Raw genomic sequence first — 21136 nt, 5'->3', positions numbered from 1 at the left:
TAAGCTTGTTGTGGGCAGGAAATGTGTCTACCAACTCTATCAGATTGTACTCTCCCGAGTGCTTAGTACAGTGCTCTGCACAATAAATTCCGATCGACCGATGGGTTTATCTAGTGCCTAATTCAAGCAGAGCGCTGTGATATAGTAAACAACATGGTACCTGTCTTTGAAGAGCTGGAAATCCATTGGGAAGCATGCATTATATAGGTACCATGAAAGCAGAAGGAAAAACAGGATGATGAAAATGATGGAATATCCTGTGGGATTTTAGCATGGGTTGAAACTGGGCTTGTTCTCCCAGGCAGGGAGAGTTGAAAGCAAGGTTCATTAAAAATAAGATTAAACTAAGCAGAGATGTGAGCCAGAACAGGAGCTGTCTGAGACTTCATTAGCTTATACCTATCCCAGCGCTTAGTACAGTAATTGGCATGTAGTAAATGTTTATCAAATACCACAGTTTAATCATTCAATGAATGGTATTTACTGAGTATTTATTGTGTAGTGCCTAATAATTATTATTATTATTAAAGACCTGGAGGGCAACCCTTTTTTATGTTTTTTGTTAAGCATTTACTACGTGCCGGGCATTGTACTTACGGCTGGGGGAGATAATTTAAAAAAACAATAATTTTGATATTTGTTAAGGGCTTACTAAGTGCCAGATACTGTACTAAGCGCTGGAGTGGACACGAGCAAATCGAATTGGAAACAGTCCCTCTCTCTCATATGGTTCCCAGGCTCGATCCTCATTTTACAGATGGGGTAACCGAGGCACAGAGAAGTGAAGTGACTTGACCTAGGCCACACAGAAGACAAGTAGCAGAGGCGGGATTAGAACTCATGACCTTCTTATCCTCGGGCCCGTGCTCTATCCTGTACGCCATGCTATTCGGGTTGGGCTCAGACCCTGTACCACATAAGCATCACAGTCCTAATTGCTGTTTTACAGATGAGGTAACTGAGGCACAGAGAAGTGAAGTGGCTTGTCCAAGGTCACACAGCAGACAAGCAGAGGAGCTGGAATTAGAACCCAGATCCTTCCGTCTCCCAGGCCCATGTTCTATCCACTAGGCCATGGTGCTCAGGGGTAGAGTCAAGCTCATCCACGTCCCACATGAGGCTCAGTCTTAATCCTCATTTTATTCATTCATTAAATCATATTTATTGAGCCTTATTGTATGCAGAGTACTGTACTAAACGTTAGATGAGGTAACTGAGGCACAAAGAGTCACACAGCAGATGAATGGCAGAAGCAGGATTAGAACCCAGGTCTTCCGACTCCCAGTCTCGTGCTCTCTCCCCTAGGCAAAGCTGCTTCTTTAACCAGTGATTCATTCAATAGTATTTATTGAGCGCTTACTACGCGCAGAACACTGTACTAAGCGCTTGGGAGGTACAAATAGAGACAGTCCCTGCCCTTTGACGGGCTTACAGTCTTGTGGCTTTTTGAAAGTATTTTAAAATCAGTTTGCAGTATTGAGTACTTATCCCCATATGACAAAATGAGTTTTGAACGGTGTTGCTATTTCAATTCCTAACCGGGTGTCAGTTTCATTAAATGCCCATCATCTTCATGCTAGCATTGCTTACAGTTCCCAAAAGGAAATCAAGTTTTTGAACTGTGATGTAATTTCATTTGGCATTAGGCACACAATCTACTTTGATTTTACAATGAAAGAGTTCAAATCTCACTGAAGACGGTGGATGTTAAACATATGTAAACACCCGTTAAGACTGAACGGTAAAATAAAATACCCTTGAATTAATGAAGGCATTTAGTCCTTTTCAACTACTGGGTGAATATACAATTATTATGTTCCCGGGATCAGTCAAGGGTGCCTGAGTGAACGGTGGTGAATAAGTGGAACGTCTCCCCCGATTAGACCGTAAGCCCCTCAAAGGGCAGGGACTTTCTCTATCTGTTACCGATTTGTACAATTGAAGCGCTTAGTACAGTGCTCTGCACATAGTAAGCGCTCAATAAATACTATTGAATGAATGAATGGAACACAGATACGCGGCTGTTTAAAGGAACTAAAAATAAAAAATTACCTGAAGTTTTTCTCTCTAAGTTAGCACTATTTTTTTTTTAAAAAAAAAACTGTACTTCAATGGGACTTTAGACCATGTTGAAAGTAAAGTAGGTTCTATAGTAAGTTGTTGTTGTCTTATGCTGTCAAGTCGGACCCATAGCGACACCATAGACACATCTCTCCCAGTATGCCCAGCTCTCCGTCTGTGATCGTTCTGGTAGTGCATCCAAAGAGTTTTCTTGGTCAAAATCCAGAAGTGGTTTACCACTGCCTCCTTCCGCGTGGTAACCCTTAGTGTCCGCCCTCAACTCTCCCCCGTGCCGCTGCTGCCCAGCACGGGTGAGTTTTGCCTTGTAGCCGATGGCCTGCCACTCGCTAACCACTAGCCAAGCTAGGATTGGAATGGACAGGCCTCTGCTCGACTCTCCCTCCCGTAGTCGAGACTGGTAGAGGACTGGAAACTCTCCAGGTGCCACCCTGGGGGGGAGAATCAGTAGTAAGTAGCTCCTCCCCCTCTCCCTTCCCCTCCCCTCAGCGCTGTACTCGTCCGCTCAACTGCATATATTTTCATTACCCTATTTATTTTAATGAGATGTACATCACCTTGATTCTATTATTTTGTTAATGAGATATACATCCCCTTGATTCTATTTATTTGCTATTGTTTTAATGAGATGTTCATCCCCTTGATGCTATTTATTGCTATTGTTTTTGTCTGTCCGTCTCCCCCGATTAGACTGTGAGCCCGTCCAAGGGCAGGGACTGTCTCTATCTGGTACCGATTTGTACAGTCCAAGCGCTTAGTACATGCTCTGCACATAGTAAGCGCTCAATAAATACTATCGAATGAATGAATGACATAAAAAAAGTAGAAGAATTGGAATGAGCATTGGCCTGGGAGTCAGGGGAACTGGATTTTAATCTTGGCTCTGATAATTGTTTGTCATATGACCTTGGGCAAGTCATTAAGCCTCTCTGTACTTCTCTTTCCTCAATTATATAATGTGCATTAAATCCCTCTTCTCCTACTGAAAATGTGAGCCTCATGTGGGACAAGGACTGTATCCAACCTGATTAACTTGTATCTTCCCCAGCGTTCAGAACAGTGCTTGACACATGGTCGTCGTTCAACAAATACCATAATAATAATTTGATTTTCACATTAGACATCTCCAGATGAGATAAACCTTTGAATGACTGTATTACGTGCAGGACCTTGGATAAGTGAAATGTAGATCATTTAGCAATCGCTTTAACTCATATGTAAAATTCCGGTGAACAAAATTCAAGTGAACAAAATCATTCAACCTGTATTCAGTAGACTACTTACCAACATGTGTTTGGGATATTTTTAACTGAAATAGAGGACCACCGGTGTAATACCTGAAAATTGATGTGAAAGACCATTTTGCATCATGCATTGTTCCAGTTCATTTTCTCTTTAACTGAAGTTTCTTAGGCTACTATTTTGTTTGAGTAGTTGGGAAACCCTATTTCATATGCAAATGATACATTACAAATCTCCAGTGACTCATTTTGAAAAGAGATTCATTTAAGTAAATCTTTAAAGTTTTGCTGCCCAGAAGAGTGTAGCAAGATCCCAAGATTACTTTACAGTGATCTGTCTGGTAGCAACAGAATTGGAGGGGCCCTTTAGTAGTATTCATTCATTCAATCATAATTATCGGGCCCTTACTGTGTGCAAAGCACTGTACTGATTAGAAGAGCACAATAGAACAATAAACAGACACATTCCCTGCCCACAATGAGTTTAGAGTCTAGAGGGGGAGAAAGACATAAATAAATACATAAATAATGGTAATAGTACTGCTATTTATTAATAGCTTGTTCATTCCAAGCGCTTAGTACATTGCTCTGCACATGGTAAGCGCTCAATAAATACTATTGAATGAATATTAAATGGTTACTGTATGCAAAACACTGTACTAAGTGCCGGGAAAGAATACACAGGTGGGAATTAGACACAGTCCCTGCCCCTCGACAATCTAAAGCTAAATAGGGGGGAAGGAACTAGTGACAGGTACTTACTGAGAGATGAAACAAAAGAACTTCACCACATGCTTATCACAGTGCTCTGCACAGAGTAAGTGCTTAATACGATTGAAGGAATGAATGAAAGTGCAACAAAGATCAGTAGGGTCCCGCAGGTAGACGAGCAGAATTTCAGGCTCCTTGCAACCTAGAGTCCGATGTCATAATCATCGCCACGGTGAATGCTATCTTAATGAGATCCTTTCCCCATCGGCAAATTCCTGCAGGGTAGCAATAGTGGTGGGGAAAGAATTCATGACAGACAGTTTTGATGCAGCCAGACATATCATTGTGGAGGAAAACAGAGGCTCTTCAGAATAGCCAAACCTCTGAGTGGTTGCCAAAGACCAAATCTACTAAGACTGTCGACTACTTTCCCTGAAATGAGCCAATGACCATGTCAAGTACGTTTTGCTTTAGATGCTGTTAAACCACCGAACGAACAAAGCAAAACCAAAAGAAAACCAAGAAGGTATTTTGGAGTAGGAGAATTAATCCACTTGGTAGATCTAAAGGTTTCTTCATTCATTCATTCAATAGTATTTATTGAGCGCTTACTAGAAGCAGCGTGGCTCAGTGGAAAGAGCCCGGGCTTGGGAGTCGGAGGTCATGGGTTCGAATTCCGGCTCTGCCACTTGTCAGCTGTGTGATTGTGGGCAAGTCACTTAACTTCTCTGTGCCTCAGTTACCTCATCTGTAAAATGGGGATAAAGACTGTGAGCCTCACGTGGGACAACCTGATTACCCTGTAAATCTACCCCAGCGCTTAGAACAGTGCCCTGCACATAGTAAGCGCTTAACAAATACCAACATAGTACAGTGCTCTGCACATAATAAAGTGCTTGGAATGGACAAATCGGCAACAGATAGAGACCTTCCCTGCCCAGTGATGGGCTCACAGTCTAAACGGGGGAGACAGACGGCAGAGCAAAACAAAAACATGACAACACCATCATGATAAATAGAATCAAGGAGATATATACCTTATTAACAAAATGAATAGAGTAATAAATAATATATACAAATGAGCACAGTGCTGAGGGGAGGAGAAGGGGTAAGAGCAGAGGGTGGGGGGTAGGGGAATAGAGGGAAAGGGGGGCTGAGTTTGGGAAGGCCTCTTGGAGGAGGTGAGCTCTCAGTAGGGCTTTGAAGAGAGTAAGAGAATTTTTCAGGCTTCAACAGCAATTCATTGTAGGAAAATTGTATGAATCAGCCTTGGGGAGGGGAAAAGAAAAAAGAAGCTGCAGAACCATTCGGTGACACTCTCTTCCTTAATGAACATGATAATAAATATTGATAATGATAACTGCGGTACTTGTCAAATGCTTCTGTGTGCCAAACACTGTACTAAATACTGGAGTAGATACATAATAATCAAGTCAAACGCAGATCCTGTCCCATGTAGAGTTCACAGACTAAATATGAGAGAGAACAAATATTTAATCCCTGTTTTAGAGAGGAGGCTGTTGAGGCACTGAAGAGTGAAGTGGCTTGCCCAAGCGGCATATAGGCAAGTAGCAGAGCTGAGATTAGAACCCAGGTTCTTTGACTCCCAGGCCTGTGCTCTGCCCTTCAGGCTACGTTGCTTCTGTCTGCCTTGGTTTCCATACAGTTTAAAAAGTAGATGCTGATCTCCCATTTATGTTTGACAAGTCTCTGCACACAGTATTTTGGTGAGAGCTATGGAAGAGAAAGCTGTTTATTGTTGGTTCTTATAAAGATACTATGATGCTGAAAAATCCGTTTTGTATGTTGATTTTTCTCCACAGATTAAAACTGGTATCGCTCTATTATATGATGAGGAGTCCGAAAATGCCTATGACATCCGACTGAAGCTTACGAAAGAAGTATTAACCATTCAAAAACAAGATGTCGTCTGTGTTACTGGAGGCAACCAAAGTGCAAATGTAAGTGCTTTTATAGTCATTTGCTTCTGGTAATCTCTCTCTGTCTGCCTCTATACCATGCTGGAAAAATGATGCCATACTGTTTGAAAAATATTCAGTAAACTGTGTAGTGAAAAGAACAGATTTTAGGCAGAAGATTTGGGGTTATTTTTTTGAACACGCTTGTTTAACATCACTCCAGAAAATGTTCAGTGTCCAAATGTAGACTAGTTGCGACATTTGATTCATCTCAGGAAGTATCACAGATTTTGTTCAATCCTGAATAATGGATGCCCTTATGTTGCCAAAGAAAACAGTTTTTTTAAAAACAATTACATCGCTACCTTATGAGAAGCAGCGTGGCTTAGTGGAAAGAGCACGGGTTTGGGAGTCAGAGGTCATGGGTTCTAATCCCAGATCCACCACCTGTCTGCTGTGTGACTTTGAGCAAGTCACTTAACTTCTCTGTGCCTCAGTTACCTCATCTGTAAAATGGGGAGTAAGACTGTGAACCCCATGTGGGACCACCTGATTACCTTGTATCTCCCCCAGCGCTTAGAACAGTGCTTGACACATAGTAATCAAATGCCATCATTATTATTCCAGAAAGTATTGAAGTACCAAATGAATACTGAAGTATTGTTATTTTTCTAAAGATTTTGAACAAAAACTACATCATAGATAGTAAAATATGAAAGGTTAGTATTTTCCAGTTATATACTATAAAAGATCTAAAAGTGTGGAGAGATTAATTGCCTTCAGTGACAGTGGAGGGAAAATACTTTTTTTAAAATGGTACTTGTTGAGTACTTACTATGTTTTAAACACTGTTCTAAGCACTGGAGTAGGCACAAGTTAATCCGGTTGGACATAGTCCCTGTCCCACATGGGGCAGGATGGAGGGATTCTTGCAAAATGTTGGGTATGAGATCATTATGCTGTGCTGTTTCCTAGGGAGACATGGTGGTCTTGTCGAAAGACCATAGAACTGAGACGTAGAAGACCTGAATGTTGAATTCCGCTTCCTAAGGCTGGTGTACTCTGAGACCTTGGACAAGTCATTGAACTTGGCACAACTTCAGTTTCTTCCTCTGTGAAACCGTAATAAGATAGACTGTGACTAACAGATTAGGGTTTCTTGTCCAATGATATAACCTTCTATATACCCCAGTGCATAGTATATAGTAAGCACTGAAATACATGACAAATTTACCTGCATTTTATAATCTATGAATTGGGAGTTGGTGGCAAGTTTTCTGCTGCCTCTGGACAGCTGGCATCTGACGCTGACCTGTTGTTTTATCTTTTAGGGGGGCAAATACGCATCACTTATTTCAAAAACATTACTTTCATTTTGATAATGTTTATCAGAATCCCAAATTTCATCCTGACAAATCAAGAGCATGTGCAATACTTACCATGAGGTCAAAATTCCACCTTTCTACTTAACAAGTAGGACTCTGCAAAAGGTTAAAAGGGAATCTGAGAAACTCCATTTTATCTACAGTGAAACTCTCAAGTGTTAGCCTGGGGACACTATTTATATACGTATAACTCGATACTAGAACTGTGAGGTTTTCAAAGAAAATGTTAGTGTTGGAGAAATCCTATCCATGTATGCTATGTGCCTGAAGAGACTGATGGATGTTCACTATACTGTACACTGGAAAAGTTGGGCCTAGCTGGGCTGATGCATTCATCGCTTGCCGAGCTTGTCTTTTCTTCTGTGACTCCTTCTTAGTAGCCCCAGCCGTGACTGGTTTCCAGTAAAGAAGAGTCCCTCCCCTCCTGAGAAATATCCATCGAGCTGTGATCCATCTCCCAAATGTCTGCAATATATCTCGTTGTTTGATACAAGACTTCATTATAATGATTATAGTATTTGATAGGTGTTCGCTATGTGCCAACCACCGTACTTAGTGAATAATAATAATAATGATAATGTTGGTATTTGTTCAGCGCTTACTACGTGCCGAGCACTGTTCTAAGCGTTGGGGTAGACACAGGGGAATCAGGTTGTCCCACGTGGGGCTCACAGTCTTAATCCCCATTTTACAGATGAGGGAACTGAGGCACGGAGAAGTTAAGTGACTTGCCTAAAGTCACACAGCTGACAAGTGGCCGAGCTGGGATTCGAACCCATGAACTCTGACTCCAAAGCCCATGCTCTTTCCACTGAGCCATGTGCTGAGATAGATACAAGATTACCCGTTGGACACAGTCCCTCTTCTGTATGGACTCATGGGCATATATAATCCCCATTTTACGGATGAGGAAACTGAGCCACGGATAAGTTAAATGACTAGGCAAAGGTCAGGCACACAAGTAAGTGGCAGAGACAGAATTAGGACCCCTTCAGAGTTACTTTAATTTTGGAAACTGATGAACCGTTTATTTTCCAAGTTATCAAAGACTTCTAACCATCAGGGAAATTACAGATAGATAAAAAGATGGCCAGCATAAAAAAAATGAATTAATAACTTGTTCAGGTATGAACCTTCAAAATGCTGTAGAAAGCAAAAACCTTATAGATTAGTTGTCATTTACGGCACAAAACACTTTATCCCGATTCCAAATAAATGATTCATTTCTTAGATACCGTTACACTATGGATGCTACGCTCTCTGAATGTTAAAGGGGATTACATAAAGTTTTTAAAAGTTAAATCTGCCTATGAAATTTCCAATAGAATTCACCTTGTATCTTTATCAGCCTTCACCAATGAATCAGTGGTATATATCGAGTGCATACTGTAAACAGAGCACTGTATTAAGGGCTTGAGAGTATACAATATAACAATATTTCCTGACCACAGTGAATTTACAGTCTAGCACGCTGTTGAGATGAGGATGAAATAAATTTAGAGTCATCAAAATTTTCAGTACTTCTCTAGGAAGGCAGAGAACCGAGCTATCGAAAGAATCTATGGACGTTGTTGCCGATTCTGTCTTGGTTTGTTGTAGGAAGCAGCATGGCCTAGTGGATAGAACACTGGCCTGGCAGTCAGAGGTCATGGGTTCTAATCCCGGCTCCGCCAGTTGTCTGCTCTGTAACCTTGGGCCAATCACTTCACTTCTCTGTGCCTCAGTTCGTTTGTCTGCAGAATGAGGATTCAATACCTATTCTCCCCCTTACTTAGACTCTGAGCCCCATGAGGGATCCGATTATCTTGTACCTATCTCAGACTTTAGTACAATGCTTGGCTAAACAAGTACTTCTATTGTTGTTATTATTATTACTGTGACTGCTTTAGGAGTGAAGTTAGATATTTTCCAGCCAGTGGCTCAGCCGCTTTTCTTCGAAGCTTGTCCATGGCTTGATCCTAGAAGGAAAGGTTACTGACATGTTGACAGAAAAAAAGGATCAAGGATCCCCGACAAACTATGACACCATGATGACGCTTCATGGTATCTACATCCTTGTTTTCATCCTGCTTGTCCTTTTCCAATTCTCCTGAACGCTCAACAACCATGTAGAAGCAGTATGGCCTTGTGGACAGAACACGGGCCTGGGAGTCAGAAGGACCTGAGTTCTAATGCCGGCTCTGCTACGAGTCTGCCGTGTGACTTTGGCTAAGTCATTTCACTTCTCTGGACCTCAGTCACCTCATCTGTAAAATGGGGATTAAGACTGTGAGCCCATGTGGGACAGGGACTGTGTCCAACCTGATTAGCTTGTCTCTACTCCAGATCTTAGAATTATGCTTGACACATAGTAAGCACTTAACAAATACCATCATCATCATCAATCTCAAAATGGAAGTGGACACCTTGCATAAAGCCTGTTCCAGGGTTTGAGGTTAAGGGTGGAGAAATCAATCAACTATATTTACTCAGTGCTTACCATGTGCAGAGCACTGTGCTAAGCACTTGGGAGAGTACGATATAGCGATATTACAGACTTATCCCCTGCCCATAACCAACAGCATTTACTAAGTATATCCTTTGTGCAGGGCTCTATTCCCAAGACTTGGGAGAGCATAATGCAGTATAATTAATAGACATGATTCATTCCCTCAAAGAGCTTTTAGAAACCCTCTTCCAAAAATCAGCCCTATCATTTTCTTTGTAACAATTTCCAACTTTTGAGAGCAAGAGTGAATTGTTCATTTAGATGGAGTTTGTGAGGAATTGATTTCAGCACACCAGGCCCTCAAGATGGAACTTAGGAAATAAACATTTTAACGTGTATTAGTGCCCAGAGCTGAATGATGCTGTTTCGGTAGCCTGCTGAGGGATCCCTCTTACAGGGCTGCTACTGATAAGAGCGCGAACCAAGACCTTCCTATGGCAATATTCTTTTCCTTGTTTCGTTTGATGATACCGTTGAGAAAATTGATTCCATTATTGCCTTTAAGGTACTCGATTACCCTTCCCCCTCCTACCTCACCTCACTACTCTCCTACTACAACCCAGCCCACACACTCCTCTAATGCCAACCTACTCCCTGTCCCGTAATCTCATCTATCTTGCCACTGACTTCTCACCCACCTCCTGCCTCTGGCTTGGAATGTCCTCCCTTCTCAAATCTGACAGACAATGACTCTCTCCCCAGTCAAAGCCTTATTGAAGGCCCATCTCCTCCAAGAGGCCTCCCTGACTAAGCCCCACCTTTATTCTTCTCCCACTCCCTTCTGTGTCACCCTGACTTGCTCCCTTTATTCATCCCCCCTCCCAGCCCCACAGCACTAATGTACATATCGGTAATGAATTCATTTATATGAACGTCTGTCTCTCCCCCTCTAGACTGTAAGCTCGTTATGGGCAGGGAATGCGTCCATTATATTGCTGTGTTGTACTCTCCCAAGTGCTTAGTACAATGCTCTGCAAACGTTAAGAACTCAATAAACACGATCGATTGATTATAGGGTGCAAGTAGAGAAATTCTGAATATGCTGGAACCCAAATATCTGGAGTATATGATAAGACTCTAACAAGTACCATTTATATACACGCATGTATAGCCTATTAGTATCTGTTCCCAGACCTAACCTAATAAAAAACATTCTCAGCCATTATGTCTGGCTGATAATTCCCTCCAAATTTCTGGCATACCTTCATTATTTCAATAAGAAAGACGCAAAGACTGTCGCCAACTTAATTCATATTGACTTTTAAAAATTGAGCATTTCATGACTTGAGACAAAGAGTAGGTGAAAATTTTCATTTTTGCTTTCTCTTTGGAACTTTGCACGCATGATTATGTAGATGTTAGCATCTCAGAGCACTGGATTATTTTTCTGATTCAACAGTGCCTTCAGGAGAAGGGCAAGTGTGAGACGGCAGAAGAGAAGAAAAAGAGCTTTTACTTCCATGGATCTTCAGTTATTTCTGTCTTCTCTAACCCACTTCCCTTCAAGAGGAAGATGAAAGCAAAAGCAGGGGGTTTGTTTGTATTGTGCCTTATTTTTTATTGTCGACATGGCGTGGGACAAGGATGCGTCCTTTAGATGACTATTAAATAGTGGATCATAAAATGCTGATGAGGTTCAAGGATGCTTTTCAAGCTAAGCAGTTAAGGCAGTAAGGCAGTTAAAATGAGTGAATTAAGAAAAATTTCTCTTTGTGTGCTCAGGTATTCTATTTTCACCGAAATTTATTTTTTTCTACAATTTTTTAAAGCACAGAACTGTTGCACTTCGCAGACAACCAGTTGGTGGCTTGGGACTGAGTATAAAGGTACAGAGATCCTCTGTTTCAGTTCTTTCTCTCTAAACTCCAAAATGCAGTGGAAATGGACAGTTGTTACATTTCCTTCTGCATCACGTTTTTACAGGGAGGAGCTGAGCACAAAGTTCCTGTCGTCATATCCAAAATATTCAAAGCTCAAGCAGGTAAAAAAAACCAACAACATTTTCAAACCCTTCATCCTATTTTCTGTTATGTTCCAAATCCAGAATTGAGCATTTTAGAATATTTTTATTTGGATTATTTTACTTTTTTTATGCTATTTGTCAAGCACTTACTGTGTCCTATACACTGTACTAAGCACTTGAGTGGATGCACAGATTTCAAACATTCTAATATATAAAGAAAATACAGTATGATGATAATTTCTTTCAGACATTACTTGCTACTGTCAATTGTTTGAGATGGCAACATTAGGCTTTTCCACTTGACTTATTGTAAATAGTCCAATCAATCAATTAATCAATTATGGTATTTATTGAGCACTTTGTGCAGAGTACTGTACTAAATACTTGGGAGAGTACAATACAAAAGAAGTTGCAAGTGTTGTAAGTATAAACTATTATCAGTCTCCCATTTTACCTTACAGTCAATCTTCCTGTATTCTTAAAGTATTTTGAATGAGAAAAAACCTAGGTAAAATGAAATTTTCTCATTTTTCCACTATTATTCGGATTCATATACGGAAAAAAATCGCATCTAGGACTATGAAGATATTGAGTGGAAATAATGTCGACAGGAATTAATTTAAACCACATATTAAGTTTTTAAAAACATTCTTGTCAAAATGTCTTTAATTAAAATAGTCCTGTGGGAAAAAAAAAAAAATGTTGCCAACTAGCTTCCGGAGTTACTATTTTGCTCGTCTGTCAGTCTAATGAAAAACACGGACGAGAGTTTCTACATAATTTTAATGAAATCCTTCATTAGTGAGAAGTGACATTTAGTTTCCATATTAAACAAGTCCTCTGTGCCTGGAAAGTAATTCTCTTAATTTGCTTAAAATTGGTTCCAATCTATTTAGTCGTTCTGGATGATTGCTGATTGCTACGCCACTGGCATTTTTACAGGAAAACCAGTTCCAATTGTATGATCCAGATGCTCTGTGAAAGCCACTGCCCAAATGAAGAATACCACCTTTTAAAGTCTCTTAACTCTGGCCATTTTTGTCACCCCACAGCTGATCAAACGGGAATGTTATTTATAGGAGATGCGGTAACCCAGGTCAGTACGCTCTATGTTCGAGCCCCCATATTCCCCTTTTTCATTCTTATCTGAACAAGGCACACATTTCTAAATCTGTTATCCGTTTAGGTTAACGGCATCAATGTAGAAAATGCTACCCATGAAGAAGTGGTAAGTTTTATAAAGACTTCTAGTTCTTCTGCCATATTGTGCAGTGGATCGTTTGTTTTACTTGCGTGACTTGAAACTCTATCTCCTCGATCTATTACAGAAAGGTTGACACAGGCCGAGCGGCTAAAATGGGGTGGAAGCCAAGCTTCAGGAAGGGAAATGGAAACATAATACTGCGGGATGGCACAGATCGAACAAAATGAGTGGCCAGCAGGTGTTCAGACGGGGGTTGGAAGCCGATGTATGAGAGCGGGCAGTCCAGGAGGGGAGGAGGATAGCAAGCACAGCGGCAAAATAGTAAATAATAAACCACAAACCTCTCTCTGGTCATTCTGGGCTAAGCTCTGGCACAGGTCAAGATTTCAATCGCATTTATTGAACGCTTGTTGTGTGTAAAGCACTGTAGTAAGCTCTCGGGAGAGTACAATAGAACAGTAAGTAGACACATTCCCTGCCCACAACGAGCTCAGAGTCTAGAGGGAGAGACAGACATTAAGGTACATAAATGAATAAATTACAGAGAGATACACAGGTGCTGTGGGGATGGGAGGGAGGATGAATGAAAGGAGCAAATCAGGGTGACGCAGAAGGGAGTGGGAGGAGAGGAGGGCTTAGTCAGGGAAGGCCTCTTGGAGGAGAAGGGCCTTCAATAAGACTTTAAAGTGAGGGAGAGCAATTATTGGTCTGATAGGAGGAGGGAGGGTATTCCAGGCCAGAGAGAGAATGTGGACCTAGAGGTTGGTGGCGAGACAGATGAGATCGGGGTACAGCCAGAGGGTTGGCATTAGAGGAACGAACTGTGCGGGCTGGGTTGTAGAAGGAGAGCAGTGAAGTGAGGTCGGAGGGGGCTTTAAAGCTGAAGGGGAGGAGTTTTTGTTTGATGTGGAGGTGGATGGGCAAGATTTCCCCACGTACACCTGACATTTGGGGGTCTAACTTTTTCCCTACTTCAACTTTTCTCACAAGAATGGAAATGGACCCTTTTTTGTTTGTGGCTTACACATCCAACCCTTACTGTCTGAAAAGAATAATGTAGAGGTTTTTGGAGTGGAGAATGATTCATGGACCTTATCTGTCGGATTCATAATTTATATGGATGACAAGCTAGAAAATAATGCATTTTTGTCTAGCGCTACTGGTTTATACATGACAGCTGCCAGAAACAGAATCTGAGTTGATAGCAGTTTAGCACTTGAAGACATCACACTCATCTTCTAGTTAAATAATTTGCCCCCAAATTGACACTGATAGTAGCACTTTTCCTATTTCTGAAAAGGTGTGCTTCAGTATGGACTCATCTCAAGGTCAGTGCACAGTTGAAAGTGGTGAAAATTGCACATCTCAATAATTCACGTATCAACCAAAAAATAGTCGAATGAATTCACCAAGAAAAAGGAAACTCCTGTAGCAAAAGTATATGCTTTAATAGTTGACCTATGGCACTGGGGTTTTAAGAATTTGGCCAAACGTAATTAAGAGTATGTTTTTTTTTTTTTAACTGAACAAAATACAGAATAAAACTTAATCGTGTATGTTTTATTGCAAAGAGTAGAATATATCCTGGATTATAAGTAAATTGTTGAAGAGTCCTGTTAGTGGACTAAAGACTGTCTGTAGGTCACGCTTACAAATTCTGTTTAGCTAAGAAATAGGCCAAAATATTTCAATTTAGAATTAATTATAACATAAAATGATTCCAAGAAGTATACAAATACTTTTGTCCTGCTAACCTTATCTTACTCTTCTGAGAAATAGTGAAAGGGTATGAAGTTAAAAAAAAAAAAAAAAGTCTTGTGTATTTCGAAGGATTCCTCAGTGTCGGCATTCGAAACAATTACTTACTGATCTTTCAAGGTCTCCTCTGTTGTTGTTCAGTGAATATATCTGCAGTGAGAAACTGGTGCTTATATCAACCCCACTTATGGAATTTAAGAGAGAACTATAAAATTACCTTTTGACATATTCCAACCACTAGTAGACGACCCATATTTTTAATTTTTTTGGAACAGATTAAATGGTTCATACTATACTATATACTATTGTGCCTCACTTACATCTGTAAAATGGCGATAATGACTGTGAGCCCTATGTGGGACAGGGACTGTGTTCAAAATGATGATCTCCAGTACTTAGTATGGTGTCTGATCTATAGTAAGCGTATAACAAATACCATTAAAAAATGTATTCTAGGCGTTTCTGCAGCATGATGAAGTTATGGTGCCTCCAATAAGCACTTCATGCTTCATTTGGTGCAAGAAAAGATGTTTTGCCTTAAGCAATTTTCTTCTATATTCCCAGTGCTCTGTAAAAACAGCTGCAGTGGATTCAAGTTTTATTTGCCTATTTGGCATATTTTGATTCCCCTTTCATCATGCAGGTGTTCCTGCAAATACGAACTCAGGTGGAACAGTGTATTGTGCCGATTTGACATCAAAATCAAATGGCTCAGCTTCATAAGAAAGGTTATTTGTTCCTTTAGTATGTTGAGTTGCTGACAGTGGCAATTGTAGAAAGCAATTTTAGGTTTCCAGGAAAAATAATCATTTGGGCTTAAAAGAAAACTCCATGCTTTGAAACTGAAATCTTTGAAGAGAAACACAGGGGTTCAAAGTAAACCCAAGAGCCTTGGGAATTTTAATTCTTCTTTAGGTGTTTAAGGAAGCTTCTAGTAATTTCACCCACATTTAGAAGTAAATGGCTTGCATTTTTTTTACTTTTTTTCTTAATGGTCTTTGTTTAGATCTTACTATGTGCCAGGCACTCTATTAAGCACTGGGGTAGATACAAAGTTGTCAAGGTTTGATACATTCAAAGAATCCTGCCACATTGCACCCTAAAAAATGTCTGTTACAATATGTCCAGGTAATTTAAAATTAGTATGTAAAGATACTTTGTATTATTTATATAAAAGTTTCCATTATTTTTTTCCCCAGGAAAATGACTTCCCTTATTTCTCAAAGTTGGTAAACTCATTCCCTGACCGTAAGGAGTTTATAGTCTAGAGAAGTGTTTGTAAAATGGGGATTAAATGCTGGTTCTACCTCCCACTTAGACTTTGAGGCCCACGTGGGACAGATATTGTGTTTGACCTGATTAATTTATGGCGACTCTGATGGTGAAAAGAGTGCTTGACACATTGTAAGACCTCAAGAAATGCCATAATTACTAATTCCATCTATGCTATTTTGTTTATTGGTATTTTTTAAGAGTTTACTCCGTGCCAGAAATTACTCTAAGCGCTGGAGTAGATGAGAGCTAATCAGGTTGAACACAGTCCCTCTCCCACATGGGGCTCACAGTCTTAATGCCCATTTTACAGATGAGATAACTGAGGCACAGGGGAAGTGAAGTGATTTGCTCAAAGTTACACAACACACAAGCAGTGGAGCCAGGATTAGAACCCAAGTACTTCTGATGCCCAGGCCCATGCTCTATCCACTAGGCCATGGTGCTTCTTTATACCTGCCTTTTACCACTTTAAAAAATATTAGAGCAATATCTTTTAATAATAATAACTGTGAGCCCGTTATTGGGCAGGGGTTGTCTCTGTTGTTGAAATGTACATTCCAAGTGCTTAGTACAGTGCTCTGCACACAGTAAGCACTCAATAAATACGATTGAATGAATGAATGAACTGTACGTGTTTAGTGCTTGCCATGTGCCTTGATTCTATTTATTGCTATTGTTCTTGTCTGTCCGTCTCCCCCGATTAGACCGTAAGCCCGTCAAAGGGCAGGGACCGTCTCTATCTGTTACCGATTTCTACATTCCAAGCGCTTAGTACAGTGCTCTGCACATGTAAGTGCTCAATAAATACCAGTGAATGAATGAATGAATGTGCCAAGCACTGCAGCAAGCACTGGGTTAGTACAGGTCCCACATGGAGCTCAGAGTCAAAGTTGGAGGGAGAGAAAGAGTTAAATCCCCATTTTGTAGATAAGGCAACAAGGAAACAGATAAGCCAAGTGGCTTGCCCAAGATCAAACAGCAGATAAGAGGCAGATGGGGGATTAGAATCCACATCCTCCGACTCCCAGACCTTACTCTTTCCTCTAGGCCTTGCCGTTTCTTTAAATCAAAAATCCTGGAAATGTCCTTAGTGAAGAGTGTTTGAAAGCCCTGAATTGATTACCTCTATACCTTCTACTTCTCTGTAGAAGTATCTGGTGGTCTGCGTTGGCGTCTCTCAAAATCAAACTGCCATCCTATGAATCTTCCCAACCTCAGCTCCTCGTAAATATTTTTGTTTGTATCTTCCGGATGTGGCAGGTTGGGTCACTGTTCTATTCCGTTCTGTGTGTCCCCAGCTCTAGGTCCTATTCAAGTAGATATTCAGTAATTACTCCTACTAATACTTTTACTATTTTGGCATGTAGCGAACACTTAATAGAAATCTTAATTATAATTAGTAGACTCCTAGACCGCAGCGAGCTCACCAGCACTGTGTCAGTGTTCATAGTAAGTTAGCTGGACTGATGATAATGTGAGGAGAATGGATGACAACAGGTGAATTGGAAAGTGGTGAATTGGAAAGGGGTAAACAAGCAGGGGGGCTACGTATCAACATGAAACCCAATCTTAAAAAAAAACACCAAACCATAAAACCGTGACACAATGACGAACTGCTGCGGGGCCTGTGACTAGACAGAGAAACCCATTGTGTAGAAACAGTTAGATGCTAAAGTGATGGATTCCGGTTTGAGAGCATTGCTAAGGTGTAAATTCGCACACCTAGATAAGAGGCAGATGGGGGGATGTGCTGAGGTGCTGGTCCATTTTACATTTTTACCAAAAGCGTCATTTAGTTTGGGTTAATTATTTTCTCCCAATAAAAATTTCTACCACAAAGATAAGAAAGGGCCATATAAGGAAACTCATTCATTCAGTCGTATTAAGTGAGCGCTAACTGTGCGCAGAGCACTGTACTAAGCGCTTGGGAAGTACAATTCAGCAACGGAGACAATCCCTGCTCACGCTCCGAGGTGTTGATGACAAAGCAAAAGGATGTGTATGATCTAAAATGCAGGGTTGCATGCCCTGTTTAAACAGGACCTGGCTCAATTTTGTGAAGAGCTTTGCTTCCTGTACAGCGATACGCAGTTGGAAAGAAAAAGGAAATCTGCCTATAATTTAATGCATATCCAAACCTAATGGTTATTCTTCTTCAATGTGAAACAAATTGCAAACATTCAAGAGTCATGTAAATGGAATTGAATCTTCTGTTATATCTTCTCTCCTATTCGTGACCTGCCAATTGCTTTTCAATGATTTCTGTCATTTCTTTCCTAGCAAAATGCCCTTAGAGTAATCAAATTTTCCTGGAAGTAAAAACCTTTAAAACCTGTTTTAATGAGTAAAACCATCTTTCAACAAACAAGGTAACCTACATAAATCAGTGACTGAACCTGAAAGGAAATGACTGTAATCATTATGTAATCAGTTGCATAATTTGGACTAAAATGATAAAGTGGCAGAAATTCACACATAATACAGCATGACAACAACCAGAGTTGAGTTCGAAGCAGATGGATTCCACTGACTGTTTTTAAGAAAAAAAATATTTCTAAATTATAGTGGAGGAAATGAAACTACAACTCCAAAGATCACTGGGCAATATTTAGTAATAAATGTGCTCATCGAAATCGAAAAATAGACTTTATTTTTTTTCCCATTTTGCTATTTTGAAAGCCTACCGGGAGGCGGAGGAACCTCCAAGGTGTTGATGACAAACTAAAAGGATGTGAATGACCTAAAATGAAGGATTACATGCACTATTTAAACAGGACCTGGGGTCAGTTTTGTGAACAATTTCGGTTCGGTCGTCAACGTGAAGCATGGTTTCACTTGTTCAGACTTTTCCCCCATTTGATATTATAAATCGGAAACCGACCCTCAACGAAAGATCCCAGGGTCAGACTTACTTGGGAAATTGTCAGGTTATCTAGGAAAATGCTATCAATTTTTTTCTCTTTGTTAATATTTGAACACAGGTATCGATGATATAGTAGACCAATAATAGACTTATGAGATCTTCCATCCATAAAGGAAATGGAAAATGTTTCATTTTGATTAAATTAATGTTACCCAAATATGCAAATATTCAGGCTCACAAAACACAGTATTTTCAGTTTTTTTTACATCGATCCTCTTTCATTATCACTTCTGTTTGAGCCTTCAGTATGATTAAAGGTGAACACACCATGTTGGGGTAGATTCCTTGATCCTGATTCCTTCAACATAGCTTCATTTTATTTTAATAAAGATGCTTCTCTTTATCACACTGACAGGTGCATCTATTGCGAAACGCTGGTGATGAGGTTACCATCACAGTTCAGTATCTCAGGGAAGCTCCATCGTTTCTGAAGCTCCCATTAGGTAAGAGCAAAAAGAAATGGGTGAATATCCTTCTTTTCTACACCATCTATGGCATTTATTACACTGGCAGGTATATAAATCTTTTCCAGAGAGAGAAAAGGATAGGTTTTGATATCTAATCAGTAATGGGGTTTCTTTCTTAAGGTAGTCTGCATTTTAAATTACCTTTAACTATATTTTGTTATTAAAATGTAATAAGGTGTGGTGTCTAATAGTGTCTATTCAGCAACTGCCTTAATGCTACAGGGCACTGTACTAAGAACTGGAAAGAAAACGTAAAAACATGGGTTTTTATTTTGATGCTGTCCCTGGACCGGAGGGGTTTACAATCTAAGAATTAGACAGGAAGGAGAGGATGGGTGACGGACACATAAGGAAGGATGAGACAATGAAAACAGGAAAATAATAGGAAAGACAAGAGGGAATAGGAATATTTGGGAAGAACTGTAGTGGCTAATGGAGAGGCAGCGTGGCTCAGTGGAAAGAGCCCAGGTTTGGGAGGCAGAGGACATGGGTTCAAATCCCTGCTCTGCCACTTGTCAGCTGTGGGCAAGTCGCTTCACTTCTCTGTGCCTCAGTTACCTCATCTGTAAAATGGGGATTAAGACTGTGAACCCCATGTGGGACAACCTGATCACCTTTTACCCCACCCAGCGCTTAGAACAGTGCTCGGCACGTAGTAAGCGCTTAACAAATACCAACATTATTATAGACTCAAGGCATAGTGTGATAGAATAATGATTATGTCACTTGTTAAGTGTTGACTATGTATCAAACACTGTGCTAATTGCTGCAGAGTTAGGGGACCAATAGGATTTGGGAAACAGTGTGGATGACACCAAAGGAAACTAGGTGTTGGATGTGCATTAATAATAATGATGATGGTATTTGTTAAGTGCTTACTATGTGCCAAGCACTGTTTTAAGTGCTGGGGTAGATACAAGGTAATCAGGTTGTCCCACTTGAGGCTCACAGTCTTTATCCCCATTTTATAGATGAGGTAACTGAGGCCCAGAGAAGTTAAGTGATTTGCCCAAAGTCACACAGCTGACAAGTGACAAAGTCGGAATTAGAACCCACGATCTCTGACTCCCAAGAAAGTTATGGGTTCTAATCCCGGCTCTGCCACTTTGCTGTGTGTACTTGGACAAGTCACTTGACTTCTCTGGGCCTCAGTTCCCTCATCTGTCAAATGGGGTTTGAGAGCTTTAAGCCCCATGTGGGACAGGGACTGTGTCCAACCTGATTTTCTAGTATCTACCCCAGGGCTAAGAACAGTGCCTGGTACATTGTAAGCGCTTAACAAATGCCATGATCACCATCATCATTTAAATCCCAGAGATGGGACTCACATGGTTCTAGGAGACGAGTACTTTGGACAGCAAAGTTTCAAAGGCGGGGCAGGTACAATTCATTCATTCAGTCATATTTATTGAGCGCCTATTTTGTGCAGAGCACTGTACTAAATTCCATCCCTGTCCTCTAAAAGAGGAGGCAATAGAAGGTGAGAGGGGCCCTTCTTCGGGTCCTTTTCTACTTCCTTTCTGCACAGAAAATGAACACAAGATCATTTCAGGAAATCTACCTCTCTCACCTGTATTTTAGTTTGTTTGGAAGCAGTATGGCCTAGTGGAAAGAGCTGGCAGTCAGAGGACCTGAGTTCTAATTCTGCCTCGGCCATTTGTCTGCTGTGTGACTTCGGGCAAGTCACTTAATTTTTGATGTGCTTCATCTGTAAAATGTTGAA

The 21136-nt window shown here is 40.5% G+C and overlaps 1 protein-coding gene across 3 annotated transcripts in view; it reads left to right on the top strand.

Moving 5' to 3' along the window:
- Nucleotides 1–21136, top strand: part of SNTG2 (syntrophin gamma 2) — a 221672-nt gene that overhangs the window by 96270 nt on the left and 104266 nt on the right. For 2 of the 3 annotated variants that reach the window (XM_007673306.3, XM_039910428.1), the window contains exons 2-7: nucleotides 5855–5992; nucleotides 11593–11649; nucleotides 11747–11804; nucleotides 12839–12882; nucleotides 12973–13014; nucleotides 19302–19389. In XM_007673306.3, the coding sequence (XP_007671496.1) occupies nucleotides 5855–5992; nucleotides 11593–11649; nucleotides 11747–11804; nucleotides 12839–12882; nucleotides 12973–13014; nucleotides 19302–19389 (427 nt within the window). Of the gene's footprint in view, nucleotides 1–4308; nucleotides 4558–5854; nucleotides 5993–11592; nucleotides 11650–11746; nucleotides 11805–12838; nucleotides 12883–12972; nucleotides 13015–19301; nucleotides 19390–21136 lie in introns of those variants that run through there. The other variant, XM_029049964.2, reaches the window with a different exon arrangement.

This window comes from Ornithorhynchus anatinus, chromosome X1, assembly GCF_004115215.2.
Source record: "Ornithorhynchus anatinus isolate Pmale09 chromosome X1, mOrnAna1.pri.v4, whole genome shotgun sequence".
Lineage (NCBI taxonomy): Eukaryota > Metazoa > Chordata > Mammalia > Monotremata > Ornithorhynchidae > Ornithorhynchus > Ornithorhynchus anatinus.
The sequence above is the reverse complement of the archived record's forward strand: the minus strand, read 5'-3'. Positions and strand labels throughout refer to the sequence as shown.